Source organism: Gavialis gangeticus, unplaced genomic scaffold (genome assembly GCF_001723915.1).
Source record: "Gavialis gangeticus isolate Ggan-Ray unplaced genomic scaffold, GavGan_comp1, whole genome shotgun sequence".
Lineage (NCBI taxonomy): Eukaryota > Metazoa > Chordata > Crocodylia > Gavialidae > Gavialis > Gavialis gangeticus.
The window spans coordinates 35352885-35377833 of NW_017728997.1; the positions used below are offsets into that span (position 1 = coordinate 35352885).

At 42.6% G+C, this 24949-nt stretch overlaps 1 protein-coding gene and 1 long non-coding RNA gene across 2 annotated transcripts in view; one reads left to right on the forward strand and one right to left on the reverse strand.

Annotated features, from left to right (window-relative positions):
* Positions 1 to 6873, forward strand: part of LOC109289134 — a 14344-nt gene extending 7471 nt beyond the window's left edge. Inside the window, exons 2-3 of the long non-coding RNA XR_002095305.1 lie at positions 3244 to 3249; positions 6745 to 6873. This is a non-coding gene — a long non-coding RNA (uncharacterized LOC109289134). The remainder of the gene's footprint in view (positions 1 to 3243; positions 3250 to 6744) is intronic.
* HDAC11 (histone deacetylase 11) overlaps positions 1 to 24949 on the reverse strand; it is a 143783-nt gene that overhangs the window by 24817 nt on the left and 94017 nt on the right. Inside the window, exons 5-8 of the mRNA XM_019505064.1 lie at positions 20923 to 20965; positions 14007 to 14083; positions 10571 to 10633; positions 2336 to 2432 (exon numbers count right to left, since the gene is read on the reverse strand). Coding sequence (XP_019360609.1) covers positions 2336 to 2432; positions 10571 to 10633; positions 14007 to 14083; positions 20923 to 20965 — 280 coding nt within the window. The remainder of the gene's footprint in view (positions 1 to 2335; positions 2433 to 10570; positions 10634 to 14006; positions 14084 to 20922; positions 20966 to 24949) is intronic.

Here is a 24949-nt window from a genome sequence, read left to right on the forward strand (position 1 = left end):
CCAGCAGGGGGGAGCCCTATGCTTTGGGAGGGGTTCCCCCGCCCAGCAGCGGGCATAGGAGTGCTCTATAGAGGCAAGGAACAGGCCCCACTGCCCGGCACAGGTCTCTTGGTGCATCCTAATGGAGCTCAGCACCAGTAGCAGACCCCAGCTCAGAGGGGGCTGAGACAGCGGTGGGGGAAACCACCTGGGCAGACACCAGCTCAGGGGGGCCAAAACTAGAGCAGGGGGCTTTGTTCTCCTCCTACCTCCTGCAGGTCAGAGGGAGAGACTTGCAGGGAGCAGGGCTGTGCAGCCAGCCCTGTTGGTGGGGAGGTAGGAGGAGAGAAACCCCAGTGGAGTAGGGCCCCCCAGCTGGGCAGACCCCAGCTCAGGGGGAGCCGAGGGCTGTGGTGGGGGGCTCCATTCCCCTGCCTCTCACCCCACCCCCCACAGTTGGGCTGTTTAACTGGTGCCCACCTGCCATAGTTGTGACTTCCCCAGTCACTGGCTGCAAAAGCAGCCAGGGTCTCTGGACTTCCCTCCCTCCTTCAGCTTTAGTGTTCTGTGACTACCCCAGGAGCAGTGCAGCATGGCACAGCACGGCACAAGGTGCTCAGGGTGAGACCAGGGCTGGCACAGTGCAGCAATGGGAGTGGGTGGAGATGTCAATATGGCAGACAGCTCAGGGGCCTGTGTACCCCACTGGTGCAGCCTGAAAGGCATGCAGCCACTTCAAAGTTGGAGAGCTCAGAGCTACCTGATAAGTTATAAGCTAAGCAAGTGCCTCTGCAGTTGGTCTCTGTGGCCTACCAGAGAGGACTATGACCAACAAAGCTACACTGCCAAAGCTACACTGCCAACTTTAAGTCTCTCTCTCCGTATCTAGCTGCTGCCATATTATAATAAACAAGATTATTGAGATGTCACTCTCTCTGTTTTGCCAACAAGTTCTGATCATTGCTGCTGTTTTTCTCCATTGTGTGCAAATGCCTCAAATCAAATGGAACAAACATAAAAAGGCAGATGCCTTTAGAATTGATAGGAAAACTGCCCTTTCACTGAGTTGAAAAAGTCTTGTTTAGAAATTTGGGCGCTCTGAACTTTCACTGCATTCAAGGCAAGATTACATAGGAACTCTTCTTGGATTCTTAGAGGGTTTGCTTCAGGTCTGGAGACTCAGGAAGATCCAGTAGTCAACTGGTAGATCCATCCTAAGGCTAGAGGCCTTGGAGGTTTGCAGTGTTCAGGGAAATTGATGTTCTTGTGGATTTCACTAAGAGCTGTGAGGTCTTGGAAGTCTCTTATTTGCCAGAAATTTCAAAAAAGTTTGTTTCAAATCAAATACACATTAAAAGAAAATGACATTTTCTGCAAACTAGAAACCAGACTTTATTTTTTTTTCTGACAAAATATAATCCAGGCATAAGAATTCTTAAACTAGTAGTAATACAATATACTTCTTACCAGACAGAATTTAGGAGACAACCGGCCTTTTAACTAGGACCAAACTACCAGTAGATGGTGTAACTTGGTAAAAATGATGAAAAACTCATGCCCCCAGAAGTAAACATTTAAGACAAACACAATGACCTAAATGGATTATTACTTTGAAGTTGACTGAAAGCAGGAAAATACAGCCAGCCAGCTGTCCCTAAATGCAACGAAGAACTTTGTTCCCTGATGTGAAAAATACAGAAAACAAATTAAACCATTCCTATTTTCTGTTTTTAATTTGTATGGTTTTCAAATACCGCCCACCCCCTCAAAAAAACTAAACAAAAAGCAACCCCCACAATCCATCTCTAAAGTGTGGCCTATGTTATAAATTTTTGCTAGTATAGCAATGTTATGTTTGTGATACTCTGTGTTTCCTAGTCTACCAAAAGCCCTAGAGCAAACCAGCATAAGACTCCTCTTACCAACAGAGCTAATTTCAGTTGGGAAAAAGAGATACTGTCAAAAAGCACTTTTTTGCCGGTGTAAACTACATCTCCTCTATAGAGGCAAACTTTCTGTTTGGTCTTGACTAAAGGAAGAAGTATAACTACAGCCTCCCTCTAAAACAATGAAGTACATCTCAATGACTTCTTTTAACTAAGTTGTGTGCAAATCTCAGCCAATGAAAGAACCAGAAGGGAGGGACTAATCAGAAAAGACAGACAATGCAAATGTTTACTGCAACTATTTGCTAGGTTTGCCATTATGACATTTATTTTGCCAACTTCACCGACCTTTTGTGTAACATTGCTGTGTACCATATTTCATCACAGAATGAACGTAATTTCATTAGAGGCATCTGCTCTGTTACAATTAAAAAAACAACCTTTAGGATCATAGTTTGAAAAGTACTTACGTTTAGCAAATCCATCCCCTGGATAAATATACCTATTGTACACATCCATGATATATACCCTTTGATCATCCATGAAGTCCCTTTCATGGCCATTCCCCTAAGGAGAAATTACAGTTGGTTAATTCTAACAAATCCATGAAGAATTAAAAAACCTGTGAGCATTAAGGAAATAAAGATTACAAAGATGCAGTGCTTAAAGTTCCATACATATTCACTTACTGGTTTCCTTAAAGGTTTTTCTGTTATATCAGTTTCATATTCAGCTTTGTTAAATCAGCATCATAATAGGCATTTGGAGATTTAGAAGTATTACAGTGCCACTTGTAAAGACTGGGTATTGTTCTTTAGCTTTCTTACTGAATCATTCAGTGTCACAATGAAAATCTGTGACCAAGAACAGAAAATCAGATCACCCAACTTCTATCTCTGTAACTGAACCAACATCATTTTATATTCCAGAAATCTGGCCACTACTCAGAGGAGCTTAACCAGGATCAGAGTTTTTTTGATAGCCAAAAAAATGTAAATTGATCTTCGGGAAAGATCACAGGGGAAAAGAGTCATGTAATGTAACAACACATTGTATCATTGTATTTTATCACTATAAAGCTAATAATTTCTACTGAAATATTAGACTAGAGAATAAAGCAGGATGGGGAGGGGGGAATCGGATCATTTTGCTTCCTCTCTCCTCTCTGAATTCCGGTATTATATTAGTAGTTAAAATAAATAACACCTTCATTGTTTCTGGACAACAAAAGTAATTAGTCTAACAATACAGACTGAGCAGGTTTGTAGAACAAGTCCACATGCTTCCACCTCTTAGATCTTTATTAGGATTTATGCTGAAAATCCTAGTACCAAATATGAGATTTGCTCTTGGTATACATAGTAAATCACTTCTCCAGTAGAAGGTATTCTGTACTCCACTAGCCTGGAGTCAGGCTTTCCATTACAAATACTGAAGGTCAAACTCATCTCCTGTAAAGACTGCTGTGATGATTATGTATGCTGAACTAATTATAACTAGTTTCTTGTTTCTTCTGGGATACCAAACAACACTCAGAAATAGCATGCTGAGGAATTATATGCAAGAAAAATATTTTTATACTCTGGCCACAAGATGGAGCTACAACTCAGTTTAAATTTACAACACAATAATTTATTGGGATAGTTTTATCCCTCCAGCTAAGAACCATAAAATATAATTAAACACCAGGGCTGTTCTGAATAATTAATAATCAAACACAGTAATTGATTATTTGATGAGTTTCTATAACCAGTCATTTAGATCATATCCATTTTAATTTTTGCTGACAATGTTTGAGAAAGTGGTAAAATATTAGTAAAAACTGGAACTAGTGTAATTAATATTTTTCTAAAATATCTACAAGTTACCTGTAGAACTGAGGATTGTCCTGTAGCTGAAAGAGAAGCCAATATGACCTTGTCTCTGCTATCCTTTTTTCTTTAGTTTGTCAGACAATTGTAGAGGTATACAACTTTCTCTCTCAGTGACATGAAGAAATCACACACATACTGTACTAATAAATGTAAGATGTGCATATGTGAACATATGTACCCAAGTGTGATTTCTGCATCAAGCTGAGAGAAAACCCTCCCCCAAAATGTCTGAAAGGCAAAGAAAAATTTCATATGTATAAAAGTATATGTTTGTATTAAAATATGAACTTGAATTTCAGTACTATTAACATCAGTTTTAAAAAGTGAAACTTAAAAATAATTCTAATATAATTTGTAGTGGTTGAAATGTTACTGTAGCCATGATGGTAATAAAAATGTATTAAAGATGTAATGGGGGACTGCTGTTCTGCTTTTTTTTGTGATAGCCTTTATTTAACCAGCAGCAGAGATGGGAAAGAAGTCTGACAAACTTTCAGGCACAAAGTACCGTTCTTCAGGTCTTGGAAAGAAGCTAAGCTAAATAACAGAAAAAAATTCTACTTCTCAGACATCTTGCATTCCTTAAATGATTGTTTTTACTTATATGAAGTTAAACAATCGCTTTTCTTTTTTATTATTCAGCAAATCATTATTTTATTTCAGGCAATGATTAGCATAAACATTTTTCACAAAGATGGTCCAGAGTCTAAAATGAATGCCTAAAAGCTTAATGGATTTGGATTTACAGAACATAACGAGAGAGAGAGAGAGAGAGAGAGAGAGAGAGAGAGAGAGAGAGAGTGTGTGTGTGTGTGCGCGCGTGCGCAGCACAACAGGACCAACATCAGCACTAAATAACTTCCTTGAGGATAAGCAAAGCACTGACCAATAGCAGCTTCATAGGGCAAAGCATAAGAAAAAAAGATTAGCCTTTCATTGTGCCCTAAAGGTCAAAGTATTCCTGCTACATGAACAGAGGTAAATTCTGGAGTCAAGCACTCTCATTCTGAGTCCCAAGACATACAAAGGAAGGGACTATTCAAAGATACAACAGCTAATTAGAGTTGTCAAGATAGGTGGTCTCTTGGGGATCTAGACCCAGACTGTATTGATTTTCTCTGTGTAGGATTGCAGCTGGAAATGAACAGACAGCCCACTGCAAAAGTCACAGACTAAGTAGCATGTGTTCTGCTTGAGAGCTCTACTTTATATTTTAAATCAATGAAATTTACATCAGGGCTTACTTAGTCTGCAGAAGAGAAGACTGGAGGGGAATATGATAGCCATTCACTACCTGACGGGGGGTTCCAAAGAGGATGGAGCTACACTGTTCTCAGTGGTGGCAGATGACAGAACAAGGAGCAATGGTCTCAAGTTGCACCAAGGGAAGTTTAGGTTGGATATTGGGAAAAACTCTCTCACTAGGAGGCTGGTGAAGCACTGGAATGGGTTACCTAGAGGTGGAATCTCCATCCCTGGAGGTTTTTAAGGCTTGACTCAATAAAGCCCAGGCTGGAATGATCTAGGTGGAATGGTCCTGCTTTGAGCAGGTGGTTGGACTAGATGATCTCCTGAGATCCTTTCCAACCCTAATTTTCTATGATTCTATGTTAAACTCACCTGCACCCCAGGCTGGATACAGACTGCAAGAAGCCCCCCGGGTCAAATCTGGACACAGTAAGAGTGGCAGGGGAAGTGGTGGTTCTGGGTTTAATACTTCCCTTCATTGCCAACACATGTGCCCATCCATTGCTGGGAATTCAGTAGCAGGTCGATCCGTAAAGTCCTGCAAGACTAGGTGAGATGTCTCTATGTGCCAAATCTGGCCCGTAAACCACATATTTGACATACCACTAAAAAAAATCATTCCATGCCCAGAGGATGCAAACAAACAGATTAGGAGTGGTTTGATAAATCATAATAAAGTAGGGCTTGTGTGTTTTTTGTTTATAAAAGATAAAACTTGTTTAGGAATCCATCCAGGACATTCCTTAATCTAGCTTTTCTTTAGCTTATTCACTTCAAAATATCTAACCATGAAATAAGCATGCACAAAAATGCAAGATGATCTTCATTCACAGCTCCAAGTTCAACTGAGATAAAAAAATGGAACGGTTGCCCTTACCAAAGAATGCTTTAAAGGTGATTGTAACAGCACAACATGTTGGAAGCTGCAATGGCAAGAAAACAGATTGTTTTCTTTGGCTCTCTCCTCAAAAGTAAAAGTCCTAAGGGATAAATCCACAAAAGAAAACAGACATGGGCAACTTACAATTGTTCATTTCTACTGGTAGAAAAATAGCCTGGGTAAGTTCCATCCCCATGGCTCAAGAGCTACACAGGTGAACTCTCCAGCCAGGGGCACTAGAAGGCTGCTCCCTGGCCCACTAAGTTAAAGCACCACCACTGGTATTTTGAAGCATTGGGATGCTGAATACACGACACCAAGGCTGCTGTAGTATGCTAATTAGCAAATCAAGTCTGCTCCAACATATGCTAATTAGCACGTGTGAGAGCAGGCATTAGGCATGTGTATAGGTGCCCTGTTTGCCTGTCAGAGCTCTTATCAGGGGAAGTCCCCTAACATCAAAATGTGTGAATGGCTGAAATATGTGTTCCCTTCTCTACCTGGAAACCTAACAGCAAAAGGCACACATCATTTTGTGAAGTTTTTGTCTCTGTAAAGAATTGTTGTCTGAAATAATTGTTTTTGGGACCCAGAACACACTATGGTTAAAGTGTAGATGTAACCATGAGCTTTACAAAGCCTTCACAGTTGCATTTACTCAGAGACAAAACCAAAGAATACTGAAAAGTAAGAATGAATACTTCCAAAAAGAAACAAAAAAAATGTAAGCCACCAGAACACGATACTGGTTTCTATTTTCCAGTTCCTGGTTTATTACACAGGAAAAGATTTAAATATAGTAACATGATTCCATGCGATTCACCTTGAAAAGAGCTGATCTGAATAAATTCTCTCTCTCTAGAAGGGTCATAATTAGGGCTGTGCAAAACAGCACCGTTCCGATTTGACTCGCGTTTCAACGGAACAGCGTTTCGTTTCAAATTTCATTTTGATTCGAAACTGCTGTTCCGTTTCATTTTGTTGAAACAGTTTTCCTGTTTCGACACTGTTTCAACGTTCTGCCCATAGGCTATAATGGGGAAACTCGAAACAGCCTACAACTGTGTGATTTCTGACCTGATTTAGATAAAACTTGCAGGAATTGTAGCCCCTTCTGAAGGCATGAAGCCTGCCACATTTCAAAGAGATAGGTGCAGGGGTTTCAGGGAAACTGCACCTCAAAATCTTGAAAGCAAAAAACTCATGTCACGTGTATGTGTTATGCCACAGTGGGGTCAAAACTGCAGGCATGCTAGCCCCTGCTGACGCCGAAAAGCCTGCCAGCTTTCAAGAAGATAGGTGACCTTGGTGGTTGTGGGACTGTCTCTGTCTTGGGGCACAGGGGGTGAAAACTGCAGGCCTGCCAGCTGTCAGGGAGATGGGTGCAGGGCTTCTGGGTTCTGAGGCCCTGCACTTCTACCTGCTGACAGACAAAACTTGCGACATGGGTGGGTGACATTGTGTGTGTGTTAAGGTGCACCCTCACTCAACTGACACCAAGGCAGAAAGCAGGGAAGTTCAAACAGTGCTGCCTTTTATGCAGTTTTTCCATCCCTCCCTCAGAGCACTGGGATTGGAAGGGACCTCAGGGAAGGATCACTGTCACTAGTCAGCTACACAGTCAATAATGAGAGCACTCCTTCCCCCCGCCCCTCCCTCTCCTTACTTCAGTTTCTGTTTCCCTGTGGGCAAGCCCAGCTTGAGCTTCAAAACTTGAAACATTTCAAAAATTTCAAAATGTTTCAACTTGCCTCATTTAGTTTTGAGGCTGTTTCAAAGCTCTCTGTTTCATTTTGCTTTCGCTGTTTCAAGTTCAAAATGAATTGAAACAGCATCAAAACGAAATTGCTGGCAAAATTTTGCACAGCCCTAATAAGAAACCAAAAGTCAAAACATTTCAATTACTGATTAAATTTACACCAACCTTGCAGAAAACACAGACCCTCAACTCAGCAAAGCATTTAAGCTTTCCGGAGAGAAGTTTAAAGCTCCTACACACAAACCAACATGCTTTACTGAGCAAGGAAAGACTGCTGAATTTTAACTTAATAAGCAGCAAGAATTTATGAATTCATCCCTTTGCTTACATGACATAATTCATCTGGGAAACTTTCATGTGAAAAGAAGACAAATTACAGGGATACTTCCAATTATGTATACAGGTAAAACAACAGATAAGATTTCAGGTGCACTCCAACTCTCATGATTTTACTGGGAATCTTACCATATTTAATGGTTCTTTAAACCCCAACTACTGGAATCAAGTAGTTAGGTCAAAATCTCAACTTCCCCTAAAAACAGGAAATTCTGAACTCTTTCAGTCCTGAAGATAAAAAACTGGAAACAAACACTCAGTGCATCCTAAATGCAGGAGGAAAATAAAGTCAACCCAGAATGGAGTATTATTTTCTTACTGCATGATTTTAAGTTTATCTTAATGATTTCTGAGGTCTGATTCATTTTTAGACACCTGGCAATGGCAATATTGGCATTAATATTGTTTGTGAATCATACTCGTTCTACAATCAAGCCTCTAGTATTTCAGCCTGGAGGTATGATGACCAAACCAATCACCCAAAGCCAAAATCCACATCAATCACCTCTTGGCATGCTCCCAGCAGAACATCTCTCAAGTGCACTCTACTTATCCATTTCTGCTCTGCACAAGTCAATTTAGAAGAGGACCTGAGAAAGGCACCCAGATGGCATTATTGCTGATGTTCTCAAGGGGGGGGGAGGGGGTCAGAGGGGCAAGATCCTACAGAAAGCTGCTTTGGAAAGTGCTACAGAATAGCATCTAATAAAATCAGCTTCAGCTCACAAAAGCTTGTGCTATATATACTTTAATTAGTCTACAATGTGCAAATCTACCCTGCCTTCTAAGTGCCACAGAAGCCATATATACGTACCCTTGAAATCTGCAACATATGGAACCTGCTGATGACATGGCTGCAGGACCCTTAAGCTGGTGAGCAACATTAACACCACCACCCCTTTCCACCTCTAAATTCAAAATCCTGTCTCGGTATCTCTAAATGACCTTTGCAGGTGCTTTTCTTGCAGTGTGAGGCAAAAAACTTTAAAGCCCACAGCTTAAGATGCAAGAGATAAAAATCATGAAAAGTTTAGAAGCTAAAGTATAAGTGAGCAAGTGACCAAAAAAATGTCAGTACCAGACAGTAAAGGATGAAAAACAAACAATAAAAATGATATGAATATTTAAGTAAACATAATCTAGGTAAGCTAATCAGCACTTGAGAGAATCATCAATTGAAGCTGAATATCAATGGTACTTTGTCAGAAACTAGCAGACTACTGATTGGCAGACAAAGGAATAGATAAGAGCAGACTTTCCAGTAACTTAAAGCAAGGGTGTCAAACATACAGCCTGTAGGTCTCAGACCGGGGTGGGCAAAATGTGGCTCGTGGGCCGGATGTGGCCTGCCAAGCCATTCTCTCTGGCCTGCGGGGCCCCTAAAAAATTTAGCAAATTAATATTTATCTGCCCCTGGCTGCCTGTCATGTGGCCCTCAATGGCTTGCCAAAATGTAGTAAGCAGCCCTCTACCCGAAATAACTGCCCCTCTCTTAAGCCAACCAAAGAGCCAGTCTGGCACATGACTGGACTTGGAGCTGTGAGGATCGGCATGGGGTTGCACACTCATGCAGCTCTCCACCACCATACTTCCCATGCACACTGGCTTCAGGGCTAGTCTAGATTGGGCTACACTGAAGCCAGGGTACAAGGAAGATCCAGTACAGCATGCACTCCATGCTGCCCCCCCGCCCCCACATCACGTGAAGCACTCATAGTGCCAGGTCCAGCCTATGCACCATATGTAACACATGACAGCCCCTCTCTGGGGTTTGCACTGTAAGTGCCACGAGGGCTGCCCCATGCTGGCCCCAAGTCACATACAGCACCAACAGTGCCAGATCCAGCCTATGAACCATGTCAGCCCTCTCTGGGGTTTGCGCTACAAGTGGTGTGCAAGCTGCAACTCTGTGCTGTAGTATGACATATGCCTACTGGCCCTGAGTACTGGCTCTGGCATGCACAGATGGCCTGGGGTTCAATTTGGACCCAAGAGCCCCAGAGCCAGCACAAAAGACCGGTTCAGTGAGGCGCTGCATGCAGGGTGACTCCCTGTACTGAAGGTAGTACCCATGAGGCCAAGTCCAGCCCTCACACTAACTGCAGTGCAAGCCCCGAAATGGAGCCATCATGCACTGACTGTGGCCCAGGAGGCCAACATGGGGAACATACTACATGCAGCCCCCCACTGAACTGACCCTGCATGCTGATTTTGGGATGACCTGATCCAGCCTGCAGACTTGCCCAGAGACCCTCACCTGGCCCACAGTACCAGATGAGTTTGGCACCACTGACTTACAGAAATGAGAAGCAATTCCATGAGTAGAGTGAGAAAATATTTTAATAATATAACATTAATTTAAAAAACATCAGGCAAAGTAATGAAATCAAATACATTATCATGCTTGATTTGATGTCAACAATGCTAAAAATTCATTTCTAAATTAAAGTTTTCTGTTGCACTGAGTTTAACTTTGCACTCTGTAACTTAGATTTTTATGATCTTATTGTCGTATTATATTATAAAGATATTATAAAGATGATATCTACTGATGACTTCTTTTTTTTGGCAAAGCACATTTACAGTACTGAATAGAAGACTCACTCACCTGATGAGCATCCAGATCTATAATTGTGGCCTTAGAAACTCCTTCTACTCTTTCAAATAAAAACTGGAATTATAGGTAAATACATGGAAGAAAAAAAGAGTTATGAAACTGAATAAGAGATCAAATTAGAAGCTTGATATTCACATCATATATTTCAGTTTTGAGCTGAAAACACAGTGGGTGCGCATACATGCACACACAACCACACACACATCCAGAGGTGGTGTGGTGGTGCGGTTGCACCCCACTTTTCACAGTCTAGCTCAGTGGCCCCAGATGCCTAGGTCCCTTGAGGAGTCAGGACTATGCCACAGGAACAGCAGTTCAGGATTTTTTTTCCCAAGTTTCTGAAGTAGGTAAGACATCCTCAGCATCCCCTCCTTCCATTCTATGCTCAGTGGTATATCCCCTTCCCTCCTGTTCCTCCCACCTTCTCTCTAGTTATGCCTCTGAGGAAGGGGAGACCCACTTGCCACTGATACTGTCCATGGCTGACGTGGGGACCAGAAAGGCCCCAGAGCTGCTCCTGCCCCACTCCAGCTGGGGCTGCAGGGATCAGCTGCATAGCAAGCTGGGCTTATCCAGAGACAGTGGCAGCAAAGGGAGTGGCCCAGGGACAGGCAAACCCATCCACTGCAACCACTGTCCCTGGCTGAATCCAGCTCCTTACACAGTCACTCCCTGCAGCTCAGCTGAAACACTGGCACCAGACAGGTTTCCTCTGCCTGTACCCAGAGACATGAGTAGAAAGAGTCAGGAAGAGAATGAGAGAGGAGGGGACATACTACTGAGCTAAGATAATAGAAGAGGGAAGGGGATATTCTTACTGCTTTCAGGGACTTAAAAGAAGTTCTTAGCTACTTCTCCTGCAGCATGGTCTGCCAGCGGGGAAGGGAGAGGGCAGGAGGCAAGGCTACAAGTGGGGGAGTGCATCCACCCCTGACGCATTGGTCACTGCTCCTGCACCTCACTTTTCAAAATCCTAGATCCTTCTATGCATACATACACACACATACATATAGATGTAACAAATTAACAGCTAGGTCATTCTGAAACTTCGTTATAGAAAGTTTATATATGGAAGAGTAATTATAGACTATTTTCTGAGGTTATAAAACTATCTTTTTGAGAAGCTTATGGACCAGATATATAAGAATCCACAAGTCACATCATATATATGACCTTATTTTATAGACTGCTTTTCCAAGTTAGGTCTTGTAACTAAAAAAAAAAAAGTACTGATTTTTTATGTGCTTATTTATTAAGAAGATGCAGTGCAGGTTTATGGTAATCAAGGACTTATATTTCTCAAGTATTATGTAGGGAATTCACCTTATCTTAATTATAGTGAAACACCAGACTATATTCATATTAAAAAAAACCCTCTCTCTCTCTCTCTCTCTCTCTCTCTCTAAGAGTTGGCAAATGTTCTGGTAGGATCAAATTGGCTGAAGTTATTCATAAACCAGCACTGAAATGCCTTTAATTGCTCTTCCACATGGCTGAGAAAGTATATTAAAGATATTCAAAAATGTTTTGAGGCACAACCATAACACGTCTTAATTGTTAACACATGAACGGCAGAACTATCTTCTGTACTTGGGTAAACCATGGCAGAATTATGGCCTCCCAATTTGCACTGTAACGAGTGGGAGACTCACTTCAGATTAATCTTTGAGATGTGTAGACTAACATACACAAAACCAGTTATTTCTGATATTATTTTATCATATGACCTGTTATGCAAATGTACTCCTGTGAAATTTAAGTATTTGTTACAAGAGGTTCTTCCTTAAATTTAAGTATATTTGGTTGTTTGCAGAAAATACAATACTAAATATGGTCAAGCATTCCAGAATTCTCCCCTTCCCTCTCAGACATTATTTTAGAGGAATCCATATTTTTTACAGAAAACTTTATAGGCCAGATTCTGTGACTGGACTTGGGAGGGAGGATGCCTTTCCCCGACTGCCAGCTTTGTTGCAAACAAGGGATACTGTGTATCCAACTGCAAGATGAGGACAGCTCCCACTGAGGATTTTAAGAGATTATTAATCTATGGTACCTGGAAAGTATTTTACAGAGATAGAATTGTGACAAAATTTTATTTATTTTCAAGACATCTGAACTTGCAGCTCTTCGCCACATATCTAGCACCACTTCAATGGTAATCAATAGGGCTGTGTGAAGCTTTGGTAGCTGATTCAATCTGGAAAAGATTCGGCCTGATTTAGTGGCCAAATCTTTGAAACTGAATCAAATCTGGGGACCAATTAAAAGGTCCGAATTGAATTGGAAGCCTCCGAATCGATTCGGAAAAGATTTGGTGCCGCTTCAGAGATTCAGCCATAGACTAAACAGACAGCAGTTCTCACCACGCTGGATGGAGCTGCATCCAAATGGTATGTCTGTTGTGGTGGGTGGAGGGAGGATGGAAGGGGTGTGGGAAAGGGAGGAAATGGGGCTGGGACAAGCTGCTCAGCTGGGGCGAGGGGGTGCAGGACTCGGGAGAGGGGTGGAGGGGGTTGCAGGATGCAGACATGGCAGTGCTGGGAGTGGGGGCTATGCCTTGCTGCCGCTTGCCCCCTTCTGCCTGGACTCCTCCTGGGGAGTGTGGGCCCCCAGATCTGTGTGTGGGATGACAGCAGTCTGCTGCTGCTGGCAAGTGATATTAGTTTTGTATTGAAGAGTTTAAGGTCCAATTTCACAAAAACCCCTGCACCTATCTCCTTGAAACTTGAGAGGCTTCGTGACCTCAGGAGGGGCTACCATCCCTGCAATTTCATCCAAATCAGGCAAGAAATAACAAAGTTATAGGCATTTTTATGACTCCCTGTTATAGCCTATGGGCAAAATATAAAAAAAAACGCTGAAACCATGTCAAAACAGCAAAACAGTTTCAATGAAACGGAACAGTGCTTCGAAACAGCGAAAGGAAATACTGTCCCTTTGAAATGGCAAAACGGAAGTCAAAATGAAATGATGCTGTTTTGCACAGCCCTACCCCATGCCCTTTCCCTCCCTGCTCTGCCCACCACAACAGACTTACCAGCTGGAGGTAGCTATGTCCAGCGTAGTGAAGGCTGCTGCCTGTTTAGTCTATGGCTGAATCTCTGAAGTGGCACCGAATCTTCAGATCCGATTCAGCCAAATTGAATCAGGACAGTGATTCGAATCTCTGAATCGAGTCACTGTCCCTCTGAACCGGCCGAATCCGAAGCGAATACTTGCCGCTTCGCACAGGCCTAGTAATCAATGCATACATTATATGCTGTAACATCAGACACTAAACAACATTCAGATCAATCCCCTTCTAAATATTGGGTGTTTTTGTTCCTATCAATTAGGATATAAATGAGATTACAGTTTTGATTACTCTAAACTAATATTTTTTCATTTACGCAAAAAGTAGAGAATTTTTTTTACATTTTCTTACCTTAATAGCCAGTGTGATATCAGCATATGCACAAAATCCTCCACCTTTATCACTTGAACAGTGGTGAAAGCCACCCCCTAAATATAAGGGAAAAAAATTACAGAGTAAAAAGCAAGATACTGTGGAGTACAAAATGATTACTGAAAATACAAGGTCAGTAAGTAAGCTGAGGTCTTTCTTTAATTGAACAAAGAATCTAAAATTTCCAGCCTATTCTGCAATGCCTAGTCTGGTGCCTACTGGTCAGAATGTTTGGCTTCTTAGATCCCAAGATAAAGGAGCTGTATATGCTGAACTTAAATTCTTGCAACTGTACAAAAAATTTGACACACATGACATGGGTGTATAAATGCAGGGTAGAGATCTAACAGGGCAGCTGTGGCATGAGGCAATGCAGGCTGTCATGCTGGTAGGGATGTGAAAGGTTAAATGATTAATTGCTTAACCAATAAGTGCAGCGATAACCAGTTAGTGTACCAGTTATCCTTTAGCTCGGGGCCTGTGCAGTCTGGCAGGGCTTGCCTCCTCCCACCATGTCCAGTCAAAGGGCCCAGTCAAAGTGTTACAGGTTAATCATTTAACTGATATAATAAGAGGAAGTTAAATAAATGTTGTTAAAGTATTTACATCCCTACATGCTGTTGTCAGCTATTTTTGCACCCCCATCCCTAAAGGCATTGTCCAGGGCTGCTACCACAGTCATGCTACTAATTCAGGGTGCCTCTGTGCTTTACTAACTCCTAGTTATGTCTGCAGGGCCTGGGATGGTGTGGATGCTAAGGCCCACTATTGACAGCCCAAAGATTGCAAGTTTGAGGCCACAGCAGAAGTGCTAATGGTATGGCTGTGTCCAATTCCAGTGAATCTGCACATTCTGCTAAATACCTTGTCAAAAGAATACAAAAAAGAAACAAAGTTGTGTCTGCAGGTTTAGAGTAAAACAAGGCCAAGTCTCTTCATCTTCCTCAAAGTGGGACAACAATTATGAGGGTGTTTCCGAAACTAATGGCAATTTCAAAATAAAATCATTTTGTGCACAACAATCATTTCCTGGACCACATCACTGCTCTACATAGTCATATATAAAAAGGCAAACCAGAGTAATTCCATATCAATACTTAATGATATAAAAAGGAAGTGACTAAGAGGTGTAGGCATCTGTTTTATTATTTGTGGGTTTTGTTTGTTATTTATACTGGGTATTTACTTTTGGCGTGGGCTGAGGTAGCAAATAATAGGAAAAATACTGAGAGAGACAGATGTATTACCATACATTTTATATAGCAAATCTGTTTTTGTTAAATTTCTTTACAGATAAAAATTTGCACAGAATTTTTCTTTTTAAGCACGACAGGTTGCACAGATGCTCGTTATGTGGGAATTACTATATTTAGAAATGGTACAAGGCTATACAGAGATAGTGGTCAGAAACTTCAGCACCGGTGACTTCCATGAAGTCCACTAAACAACCTTAATATGATACACAGTCCTGCTTTTATAAATACCACCCCTTTTTGCTCTGTTATAGAAAAAGGACCATATTGATTTTAATTATACCCTTACAATTTATTCATTTCAATTAAAACAAGCAAAATAATCAGTCATTCAACTGGTCTGCTGGAAAATATTCTCCAAACAATTAAACATATGTAACATCAACACTATTATTTCTCTCAATTGTCATTGAAGCACAACAGGTTCTGAAGTTTTATACGGATGGTATTTCATTTCTTGATTGAGGAAATGGCTATTCCTGATTCCCATGTAATACATCTTTTTCTGAAGGGCCCTCTTTTTTTTAATACTGTGGCAGAATTGTTGCTATTGCTGCACACATATTTAGCAGAATAGTGCAATTAGGTGTCACTGTTATTTATTTACTTCATGAAGCGATTTGCATGCAAATGTACTGCTGATAATTGATGTTAGGAATGTAATATATGTGCCCATAAGCATCGTCTTGCATTTCTCAAATCATCTGCTTTTATTACTTCACATTTTATGTTTACTGTGTTAAATATTTCAGTTTTGTAACAAGATAAATTGACAAACAAAACAGCAGAACACAATCGTGCAGTTCAGTTACATGCAACATCACTGCTTCTTTGGGATGCTAAAAGAAACTGTAATGCAGCAAGTCACATAGGTAGAAACTTTAAATCATAGTAGGGTCAGAAATACTATCTCAAGTGACGATAATTGGATGGGTTGGAACATGAATCTTCATGTGTGAGTGAAAGTCATTTCTCTATGTCCCGTTAAGATAAAAGTTTCCATAAAAGCTGTCTTCTCTGAACAATGGGATAGGGATCACATTAAGGTTAGAAGTAGAAAACCTTACCTTGTTCCCTAAGTATAGTAATTTAAAAATATTTATTTTTTCCTTTATCCAAAGCATTAGCTACTAGCTACAATTGGATGCAGGATGCCATAGTAGACTGGATTATAGTCAGTTGTGCTATATTTACTATTATGTTTCTCCAATATTAAACTGATGTTTTCAATTAGTTGCAGTCAGAAAAAGGTGAAAAGACTTAGTTTTTCATAAGTTTCATACAGTACAGATACACCACATAACAGTTTAGCCAGTATAGATACACATTAGGGCTGTGCGATATTTTGACTGGTGTTTCGTTTTGAAGCTGTTTTGATGCATTTCGAGCTCAAAACAGCAAAATCAAAACAAACCAAAAGGCTTCAAAACAGCTTTCAAATGAAACAAGGGTACTCAAAACATTTCAAAAGTTTTGAAGCATTTTGAGTTTCAAAGCTAGTCTTGCTGCAGCTAAACAGAAACTAAGGAGAGGGAGGGGGAAACTTCCCCCAGCTCTCTGATCATTTCCCCAGCTCTTCCCAGGGGGCACGGACCCCCAGATCAGTGTGCTGGGTTTCAGCAGGCTGCTGCTGCAGTTTCAGCAGCAGCCTGCTGAAACCCCCAACACAAAATGGGGGCCTGCAACCCCTGGGAAGAGCTGGGGAAATGATCAGAGACTCCCTATGCCTGAAGCAGGGTGATTGCACCAGAAAACCTTCCTAAGAACTTTTTTCCAGCTACTCAGTTGGTCTAATAAAAGATATCACATCTACTCAAAGAACCTTGCCTGCCTTCTTCAAGGATTCTTTGTCCTTAAGAGGAGTCTACCTTTTCAGGTACCATTTCATCTGAGTAGTTCAAACAATGTTAAACCCTCCGAGAATGTTCCTCCTTTATCCTTATATTTTTTTATATCTATAAATGTATGCAACTACAAACCAGTCCACTGGAAAATTTCCACTGAACACACTGATTATCTGAAGATATTTTTTTTAAATCACAATTACTCTCGTCAGCAAGCTAGAGTGATGTACACCTATGTGCAGAGTCCGTATTTATTATAGTCCCCATCAGTGTAGTTTCTGAATATTATACAACTTTTAATAAATTTATCTCCCAATAAAACTCAAGTGAGATGGGAAAATACCATCATCTATATTTCCCAGAGAACTGAGGCATAAAGGAATTGCCCAGATCCTCAAAGGTGCTTAGATTTCAATCGCCTTCAACTACATAGGAGTGTCAGAGTGTTGTTTTTGTTGGTGATGTCTTTTATTGGACTAATTGTACAGATGAGAGAGATTTTAGACAAGTTTTGGGGCATAAAGTGCCCAAGTATGAGATAGTACCCCAACCACCAAACCACCCTTCTCCTCCAAAACAGAAACATAATAGGTTCGCAGACTTTAGGCTGTACACATGGGTAGAGATCTAGGATAAAAGAGATGGTGTGGCACATAATCATGTCTAACACAACACACATTTTTCTCCCATTATACAGAGACTACAAGCTTTACTAATACGCTAAGAGCTTAGTGCTATACTATTCAGTTTAAGAACAAAGAAAAAACAAATATGACTTTACTGGAATGTGCACTAAATGGTAGATTATATATTATGTTTAAAAACACAACTAACTAGGGAAAACACGGTCAAAAATATTTTTTCATTAGTCCTATAGTCATTACAACTAAATATACATCTTTTATTTATATCCATAAAACAATATCTAGTCTTCTTGAGTGTCTTGACAAAGCAGCCCACTAGGGGTTGTGTGAAATGGGCCATATTTGATTCGGATTTGGCTCGAATTGGGGACAGCGATTCAATTCGTTGATTTGGATCACTGTCCTGATTCAATTCAGCCGAATCTGAAGATTTGATGCTGATTCAGAGAATCAGCCATTCAGCTATAGACACAGCTTTAAATGTTTTTTCTACATACTTCGAGGTACCAGGCGTGGCTCATGAACGCTGCAATGGTGGGGGGGATGGAGCATCCAACTTCCAGATCTGCCGGCAACCGCACAGGGGATACTCCCCCCCCACGGCTTAGTGATCGGCCATGGGGGGACCCCAGGTGCCCCCCCAGACCCAGGAGGCACCAGTCGCCAAGTCAGGGGGTGGGAGGGAAGCCCTGCGCACTCCCTGGCAGACCCAAAAGTGTTTTTGGTTCACTTCCGGGTCCACTGCTAAGCATGCTGGGGATCCACCCGCACCCCCATGGGATGCTCCATCCATCCCAGCATCTGAGTATTCACAATCCACCTGGTACCTTGAGTAAGTAGAAAAAACATTTAAAGCTGTGTCTATGTCCAAATCATCAAATCTTTCCAAACTGATTCGGAAGGTTCCAATTCAAATTGGAGAGATTAAAGGGTCCTTTGATTCAATTCAGATTCGGAGAGTCAGCTGACAAATCAGGTTGAAACTCCACCAAATCAAGCCAGCAACTGAAACTTCGCACAGCACCTACAGCCTGCACTTTACTGTCACTCATTTCCACATCTGAGTTAATATTACCACACATAAATTAAAGTTTTTAGCTAGAGCTAAAAAGAGTCTGCAGCACTGTGAAATGGGAGAGAGACATTACAAGGAATGGCTAACAGACAGTAAAATTACTGAAGAAAGGATAATTTCAATAGTGGAACATCAACCATTAAAAGGAAGAAAGAGATGGTCATTAACACCTGTGTAGTGGACAAAAATAAGATGAGTAAGAATGAAGTAGATTATAATAAGCCATGAAGTCAACTGACTCCCTCAGTGCTGCATGAATAGAAATGACCCTGCCCCTCCTCAGCATTTGTTTTTAAATTTTGGGTAGAGCATAATCAAAGGAGGATGCAATTGCACATTGCTCCCCCCTGGATCTGCCCCTGGCTGCCTGTCACCCTAGGTCAGGGGTTGTCAACCAGGGATATGCGTACCCCTAAGAATACTTTAAAAGGTTGTATGGGGTACACATGGGCAGGCGGGTGGGCGGGGACAGAGCGCACCCCAAGGCATGACAGTAGCATCTCTCCCGGTGCGTTCACCCCTTACCCAGGGGGGAGGGGAAGGGACACATTGGGCACTGCCAGCCCCACACAGCACTGTGGCACCTCCCTGGCCCCCACTCCAGCCCCCATCTCACTCTCCTGACTGGCTGCTACCTGCTTACAGCAGAGCTGCAACAGTCTTAATGGTGGGGGAGGCAGAGAGGGGAAGTGTGTTTTGTGCCCACCCCCCATGGTGCACAATTGGCCAGGCGTGAAGCCCGTCAGCAGCCAGCAGAGCCACAACCAGCCATAAGAAAGTGGCATGGCACAAAGCCAAGTGGGGTGGCAGCGGCCCCCATCCCTACTTGGCACCCCCCTCCCAGCACCAGCACCACCACCACCCGCTCCCCCAGGAGGGCATGGGGGCGCATGCCCCCGGATCAATACACAAAGCAAGGCAGTCTATAGGCCGATGTAGGCTGGCGCCGGGCTGTTGGGCTGGGCTACGGTGGGAGGGGGTTGGGGGAGTTATGGAAAATTTTGGGGTAGCTGCAGCCCCCACCACAGCCCTGCTCCCCGAGTGTAGCCTGGCACAGCTCTGGCCATAAGAGCCCAGCGCAGGCCCAGGCCCAGGCCACAGCTATAGCCCACCCCACTCCATGTACAGATCCAGGGGGCACACACCCCGCATGCCCTCCTGGGAGTGTGCACAGTGGTGGGCGCCACCACCCCCCTGCACAGCCCAGTCCTGCGACCTGCTTTGGCTATGCAGCACCTGCCCCAGCCCCAGCCCCACTCCCTCCCTCACTTTCTTTGCGACTGGGCTTGGGGGACACAGATTGAGACTCCCACAGTGCAAGAGGGAGTGGGACAGCAGTAGGGGCAAATCATTCATCTCTGCCCTACTCCCTCTTGCATTGTGGGGGTCTCAATCCCCAGCCCCACTCCCTCCCTCACCGCCATGGGAGGGGACAGATTGAGGCCCCCACAATGAGGGAGGGAGCGAGATAGGAGCAGGGCTGGGATGAGCAGGGGTTGACAACCCCTTCCTTAGGTGGCTGTTTAAGAAGCAACTGTCAAGATTCTATGTTTCACCAAATATGTGACAAATGACACTAAACCAGGGGTGGGCAATTATTTCAGGCGGAGGGCCGCTGACTGAGTTTTGGCAACCCATCAAGGGCCGCATGACAGGCAGCCAGGGGCAGATAAATATTAATTTTCTAAGTTTTTTAGGGGCCCCGCGGGCCAGGTAGAATTTAGTTTTATGATATAAATATTGATATTTACAACTGCCATACTGATTACTGCTGCTTTGTAGTTCGTAATGAAACAACGAGTATTTTGTTCCTTCAAATGAGTTCCCTATCCTTTATTCTCTTTTCCTAGAAGAGCATAACTATATTTTCCATTTAATCACAAAGCAACAATTTGAATTATAAGGGATGAGGAAAAATAAATCCAGCACTCTATTTTTTTTCTGTAAATAACTTCAGATCCTTATATTTATCCACTACTTGGCTGTTCTAAGGCAGGCAAGAGGAAATAACATGATTCTTTAAAAAAACAAAAAAAAAAGTTGTTAAAATATCTTTCAGTTGATTACATTTGGACTTACCCACATTGATTGCCCAGCCTCTATCAATGGCAAGTTTTCCTGCCTTTAAGAAAAACACAATAAAGACTTCATGAATGAGTGAATACCAATAAAGTCTTTTATCCTGTACATTTCTCTCTCATCATTTCTAAGATACTTATTAATAGAAGTTTTATCACAGTAAGTTATGTTGGCTCTATCCTTTAACGTAGCATTTAAGAAACAAATTTTCAATTAAATATTGCATCTGTATTTTCTTCTCTTGCAGTCATGCTCTAAAACATTTCTAGCAGAGATAAACACTGACACCTAGCAGTCGTACTAAAAATGCAGAAAACATTGTTGTAAGAAAATTATCAAGATGGATCAAGCAAAGCAATAAAACTTGCAAACAAAAAATGAATAGGACTGAATAGTAATTATACTCATGAATTTAATTCTAGTTTATGCAACAATTCTCAGGAGAATATATTTATAAGCACTAAATACTGGATATGTCTAGGTACATTTCAGGTTTCAGGGGTGGGAGACTCAGTGCACAGTGATTTGTTTAAATTTTTCTTACAAATTAATATTCATAACATTGACTAGCCTTAATTCTTTTCACTCTATTTCCTGAAAATCGTGACCACTGCTCTCTTGCAGACTCAAATGGCATTCAAAGAAGAAGCAGCAGAAAATAAGGGAAAGCTCTGCCAGAACAAGGAAAAGCTTATTTTTCAAAGGAAAATGTGAACAATTACCAAAGAGGAGACAGTTAATTGAGCATTTCTCCTGTTCAAAGCAGATATTTCTATTACTACACTATTCTTAGAAATACCTGGAAGGGCTTATAATTTTTTTAGCAAAATAAGACTTTCCTCTAAATTTATTTTTTTTACTTGTGAAGGTAATTTAACAGCTTAGAGGTAAACGGTTAACATTAACAAGTTCTTTGAGGGCTCCTTTAAATATTGCTTGTTTTAAAGGAAGCAATGTGTGAGAAAAAAATTTTTTTCCCATTCAGATGCTGCTAATTTAACCATATTAGACCTTGAACAGAGATTTTTGTATTGAAGTCCAGTACCAAAGAGTCTCAATACATCACTACCACTTCTCATTTCATTCTAATTTCTGGGTATTGATCATTGTACCAGGTCAGAAAAACACCGAAGTACAAAAGGAACTTTATCAATGCCAGATATGCTATGGGCAACAAAAAAGTGTTTTTTTAATTTCTTAATCTGAAGAGTGTATGGATTTATTGCTCAGTAAATTGAAATTATGCTGTTAGGTGGTGGAAGAGTATTTTTATGAAAAAAACAGTACTCTCAGGAGAAAAGGGAAATCAAAACCAATCAAAGAATGTTATTCGTATATAGTTATTTATTTACAAGAAACACTTCAATGCTCATGATTATGGCATATACAGACACATATCAAATAGACTAGCCCTACTTCAGAGAGACTACAACCTAAGTACATTTTCTCAAAGACCACATTTGAATAGTGAATTTGTTTGTATAATCACTAAAAGATGACAGCACAGGAAAACCCTTACAATAGCTGTTTGATGCCTGGCTGGTGAACAACTTGAAATACTCAGGTTACAAAAGCAGAACTGTGAAGACCCTAAACAGAACATCAAGATTCACAGATACTCTAGACTTCCTCCTGGTATCAGAGATATAGCAATATATTTCAGTGGCCAGGGCAAGGTGGGAAGGCCAGGGAGGAATTATGCTGACCACTAGAAAACACGAGTGGGGACGTGGGTGGGAAACCTTACCTGCCTCTGCACTTGGGTGGCAGACCTGCTACAGCTCATGCCCAAGCATACTATAACAGTGTGAGCTTGACCACTGTTGCTGGGGGCTGGGCTCACTACATGCTGGTGCAACAGCTTGGTCAGCATGGACTTCCTAGGACTGCTCCTGGTACTCCACTTGCTCCCCCAGATATGTTTCTGGGCTCAGGGCTATGCTGCTATGAATTGATGTCCAGTGCTCAGGCTTTGGCCTGGGAGAGGGGTGCATGCCATTCACTTTGCTAATCCCCTCTTCCTCCCCGCCCCTCAGCCCCCAGAGATACCCTGACAGGGCATGAGACAGCATCTGCCCAGCTTCATATGGACAGGCTATACAGAGCTGCCCCTGCTGTGGATTCCTGGGGGGAAGGGGCCCACACAGACACCTCCATGGAAAAGACTCCTGGAGGGGACCATACCACCCATTATAACTCAGCGCTTGGGTCTGGTGCTCCCTTCACCCGCTACTGCCTGGTATCACCTCTGCTAGGTGCTCCTTCACCCCCTGGACTTTGTTTTTCCTCACAAAGAGCTGGGAACTCTGTAGTAGGCAATTCACTTCTGCCTACAGCAGTCTCTGTGGGGAGAGTTCATCTAGTGGTCTCCAAAAATTAATTCTTTTGTCCTCCCATCATGAAATACTGACTCTTGTGATCTGTATCACACAGCAAAAGGGAAAACAGTGCAAGGCTCACAGGTAGTACTGAAGGACTCATAGAATGTTTAGCAGCAAAGCAAAGCTTTATGAAACCCAGGAGCCTGGGGAATTACTTTTCCCTCTTTCCTCCATCTGTAATGCTGTAAAAACTACAAGTAAAATTATACCAACAATTATTTATATACAATTAACAAAATTACATGGATTAGTTACCTGAGAACAGAGCTTGGTCCTACTTATTTACTGGTGCTGAAGGTGGTTATTTTAGATTTCAAAGGGATCTAAAGATAAAGCTAATGTTCCCCACTCATGCTTTATTCTACTTTTGCCTCTTTAACTTGGGCCACTGGTAATATATTATTTACAGTAATCCTCATCCATATAGGGACACCTCTTGTGGGAGCTTGAAAATACAGGCAGATTCTATATTGCTTTTCCTTCATGCTCCCAGCAAATTAACCTGTAATACTTCATTTAAATAAGAAGAATATTCCAGCGCAGGTATCTAGTTTTCCCACAACTCACAACACCCTTACATTGCGCAAATCATATTGTCCCAGGAAATGCCGTGACGAAGAATACTTACCAGCAGCTTGGAGCACAGCACACGAGAGGCGGAAGAAGGAGCCCACGTGGCTTGTCAGCCACCTGTTTATTCAGCTGCGGCTGGCCGGTGACGTCAGTGCTAAACGCTGGCCGGTGAAAATAAAAATGGCGCCACGCACTGCAGTCGGGGCGGAGAGACAAGGAGGAGAGTTGCCGCCGACACCGGTAGCAGAGAGGTCACTCCTCACGGGACCCAGGGGTCGGAGCCAGCTGGATAGAACATGAGCAGACCAAGAAGGAACCCCTCGAAGTCGATCCACACGGGACGGTGAGGAACCGACCGGAGCACCGTCCGGAGACATTAACAGGGAGATCGGGAGAGGCAAAACTGACGGCAGGTGGGAGTGCGGAGGCGACGGGGTGTGGAAGGTGTCATGTCAGGGAGAAGAGGACCCCGGGAGAACCCCAAGGGGGTTGCTGTCGGGGCGGATATTACCACCAGATCCACATGGGTCACTGAGCAGGCGAGAGGGCGGAGGTAGAAGCAACAGGAGGGAGGTGACGACCCAGTGCCCTTAGAGCCCCGGGAAGGGTCGTAGGGAAGCCAGAGGGGCAGGCTGTCCAGTGATCTTTTTGGTGTGCACACGTTTTAGTTTTTTGTGGTCATTTTCCCCAGCTACAGGGCGCAGGAGGGGAAGTGGGTCCCCGAGTAGTAGGGCCAAGCCTGAACCCTAGAGAATTGGTCTTGCCCGTAGGTTTTTCTTTTCTTTCCCCCCTCCCTGAGGGAGGGGTAACAGAGAGGCGGACTAGGGAGATGAGGTTCTTGTCGTGGGTGCCCTCTCCCCAGAAGGAGGAGGACGCTGGATGGACATCACTTCATAGGAGGCATGAGGCCGGGGTGTAGGGGTGGTGGAGCCCCGTGAGTAACCGCCAGGGACCCACGGGCCAACGAGTGCACTCAAAGGACAACCCTGCACACTGAGGTCCAACAAGTTATGGCAGGCGAGCACAGGGTTGGAGACTTGGGCAGAGGACACCGGCTCAGGCAAGAACGTGAA